The sequence below is a fragment of the Amaranthus tricolor genome, chromosome 14 (genome assembly GCF_026212465.1).
Source record: "Amaranthus tricolor cultivar Red isolate AtriRed21 chromosome 14, ASM2621246v1, whole genome shotgun sequence".
Taxonomy (NCBI): Eukaryota; Viridiplantae; Streptophyta; class Magnoliopsida; order Caryophyllales; family Amaranthaceae; genus Amaranthus; species Amaranthus tricolor.
In genome coordinates this window covers 19,975,429-19,979,073 of record NC_080060.1, presented here as the reverse complement: position 1 = coordinate 19,979,073, position 3,645 = coordinate 19,975,429, and the positions used below count along the sequence as shown (strand labels likewise).

The 3,645-nt window shown below is 38.1% G+C and overlaps 1 protein-coding gene across 1 annotated transcript; it reads right to left on the bottom strand.

Annotated features, from left to right (window-relative positions):
- Nucleotides 1–1,523: 1,523 nt before the first annotated feature.
- Nucleotides 1,524–1,979, bottom strand: LOC130799407 (uncharacterized). The gene has a single exon (XM_057662502.1). It carries the CDS (start codon nt 1,977–1,979, stop codon nt 1,524–1,526), a length of 456 nt encoding a protein of 151 aa, XP_057518485.1.
- Between the last annotated feature and the right edge of the window lie 1,666 nt (nt 1,980–3,645).

Sequence of the window (3,645 nt, the reverse complement as noted above, 5' to 3'; positions counted from 1 at the left end):
TGTATACGATGATTTACATCTTCGTCAATCTCCCTATTCCTTTGAATGATCTATCCCAAATACTTGTACTTGGTTGTACTTATAACAACTGCTTCATCAATGGACACCTCTGGTTCACGTACCGGTGATGTCCCACTAAAGTCACAGTGGAAATACTCAGTGTTCGTACGACTAATGCGCAACCCTTTACCTTCAAAAGCTTCCCTCCACTCATTCAATTTATTACTAACCTCCACTCTAGTTTCTGCTACCAGCAATATGTCAGCGAATAGCATGCACCACGGTACCGTCTCCCTAATAGATTTAAAAATCTCTTCCATAATGACAGTAAAAATGAAAGGGCTTAGAGTCGATCCCTGATGTAGTCTAACTTTAACCGGAAAAGGCTCTATTATCCCTACCGGTGTTTGAATGTTAGTCGAAACTCTGTCATACATATCCCGTGTAGCCTCAATGTACACTAAAGAAATACCTCTAGCCTTGAGGCTATCTCAAATGACACGTGGTATGCTATCATACAATTTCTCCAAGTTAATGAACACCATATTCAGATTCTTCTTTCGCTCCCTATATTTCTCCATCAGTCTCCACAAAACATGAATTTTCGCAATGGTTAACCTTCCTGGCATAAAATCGAATTGGTTCTCTCTAATCACCGTTTCTTGTCTAATTCTCCTCTCTATCACTCTTTCCCATAATTCCATTGTGTGTCTTAGAAGTTTGATACCTCTATAGTTCCCGCATACTTACGCATCGCTTTTGTTTTTAAATAGAGGTATTAGTGTGTTGTTCCTCCATTCTTCTGGCATCTTATGTGTCCTCAAAATAATATTAAAAAGGTTAGTCAGCCAACGAATGCCCTCTTCTCCTAAAAACCCTCCACACCTCAATCGGGATGTTATCTGGCCCGATTGTCTTTGTTCTCCCCATCCTTTTGAGAGCTTCTCCTACTTCTTCTGTGGTAATATCACTCATTGACCCATATTCCAGTGGTCTTTGGACGTTAGAAGTTTGATTATCTGCCTCCTTTGGCCCCCTAGACTCCTTGAGTAACTGAGAGAAATACTGTAGCCATCTGGTTTTGATGTTCTCTTGTCTCAGGAGAACTCGTCTTCCCTCATCCTTGATATATTTCCTTGCCTCTAAGTCTTGCCGCTGCCTGGATCTAGTCCTTGCCAACTTAAAAATCTGCTTCTCCCCCTCTCTGGTATCAAGCTTTCGATACAAGTCCTCATAACCACGGTTTTTTGCCTCCGTTACCGCTTTCTTTTCTGCCCGCTTTGCTTTTTTATAGCTCACTCTCTTTTCTGTCCTATCCTCCTCTTTCGTGCATGCCATAAGTTCCTTAAATCTCTTGTTTTTATCCTTTATCTTCTTTTCCACCTCATCGTTCCACCACCACGACTCTTCGAACACTTTTGGTTTACCCGACGATACCCCCATGGTCTCTTTTCCCAATTTTCTAATGGTTTTTGCCATGTTCACCCACATTTCATTCGCATTCTTTGACTAGGGAAGCCCAATTAACTTATCTTGCTGGATAGGGTTGCGACCATATCCTCTTTAAGTCTCCCCCACATGATCTTTCCTCTAGACTCGACCTTCTTCTCTACAATTTTCTTCCTTATCCTGAAAACTAGTACTAAAAGCCTGTGTTGGGTGGGCATCTCTGTACCCAACACCACCTTACAATCGAAGAATGAGGCTCGATCTCCCTTGCGCACTAAGAAATAGTCAACTTTGGTTGCATGTCTGCCGCTCTTATATGTGATCAAATGCTCATCTTTCTTTCTAAAGATCGAATTTGCTATAACCAATTCTTTTCCTAGTGCAAACTCTAGCAAATTCTCCCCACTCTCATTCCTTGCCCCCAAACCAAACCCTCCATGAACCGAGTTATAGTTGCTCACATCTCTGCCTAGATGTCCGTTAAAGTCTCCTCCTAAGAAAACTTTCTCATCTTCGGGGATAGTTCTCATGAGGTCTCCTAGGTTATCTCAGGTATGAGAACACTCCAAGATATGATAACTGCAAGTGCATATACAAAATACAACCAAAAAATAGATTTTCCAAACCCATAACACCAAATTGTATAAAAAAGTAAGCAGCTAAATAAAACAAACACTAAATAGATAGAATTAAGCAAGAGATGCACAAAAATTACTTAGAGAATTAGTATACGAATAAGAAGATGAAGGTTAAGGAGGGGTAGCACCTGCACCTCGATTAGGTGATTACCGGTGTAATAACGCCAACGGTGCCAAACTTGGCTGAAAAAGGGGCTGTTGCTGGCTGTTCCTGAGGAGTGCTTCGAAACGATGCAGATCAACAATGGCTATCGCCGGAGAAAAATAGACGAATTCGTAAAATTCAGTCCCTCCTCCAACCTGTATAGGTGTAGATGGCCGTGGATACCACTGTAGAAGACAGCGGGATAACATTAAGTTGAGGCCGCTGCTTGATGTTGCTAATGGGTGGTGCCGGTTAACCTGCAAAAGAGAGGGAGAAACATTGGGGAAGGGGAAGAGGAAGAAGAAGACTGTTGCTAGTAATATTATTTCCCAAATTAAATATGTTAATTTGAAAGTTTTTTATATTAGAAAAATAAAAGTTTTTTATGTTTTAAATTTATTTTTTTAATTTTTACTTTTTTTAATTTGTTTATTTTTTAAGTATTTGGCAAATAAAAGATTTATTGTTTAATTTTACCCAATGCTATAAGCCAACAACAAAACCTAGCTTTGGGGATAGACAATCTATTTCAAACTGTGTTGTTCCATTTAACCTTTGGGAGCATCTTAAACGTCTCCATATAAATCTCTTTAATAGAGTACACATCACAAAAAGTCCATTATTTCCTTGTATCCTTGACAAAACAAAGTTTCTTAATTGTGCAGCTAGCTGTAGGTTGAGCATCAAATAATTCTCACTTACTCCTTTGGTATAAACATTATGAACTCACTGTACCCACATGGAATCCTTTATCATATGAATATGCCATGCTATTTTGCCCACTGCAATTTGGTTCCAGACATAAATATCTCTAATGCCTAAGCCTCCCACTTTCCTAGGCCTGCAAACATTCTTCCATTTGACCATACCCGGTCTTTGAGACTCTGAAATACCAAACCATAAAACAGATGTACAAATAGAGCTGATAACTTTCTTTGGAAGAATAAAAATTTGGCACCAATAAAAGGAAATTCCCATCACAACCGAACTAATGAGTTGCAATCGAGCTGTATAGGAGAGATGCTTGGCTTGCTATCTTTTTATTCTACCAGTCATATTATCAGCTAAAGATTCACATTCAACAATGCATAATCTTTTGGAGGAGTGTAACATACTCAAAATTTTAAATCTTAATCTTCTAATTAATTATTCTGAATTTTGAATTCAAATTCTTAATCCTTTGGTTATCCATTTCAAACCATCTTTATTTCTTAAACATTTTTCAAATTTTGTAAGTTCTTTCAATATAAAACTTCAAAATATTATTTTATTATTTTATAGTACGAAATGTAAAATTTTATTATTATATTTACGATTTTGTAAAACGTTACTGTAACATCTCGGAATAACTCGGATCGTACGAAAAGAGAAGATGACCTTTTAAAAACAAGTAAATATCGTTCGAGTCAAACC

Bases quoted from the DNA above. Each gene is read 5' to 3' on its own strand.
- LOC130799407 (XM_057662502.1), bottom strand. From the start codon at position 1,979: ATGAGAACTATCCCCGAAGATGAGAAAGTTTTCTTAGGAGGAGACTTT.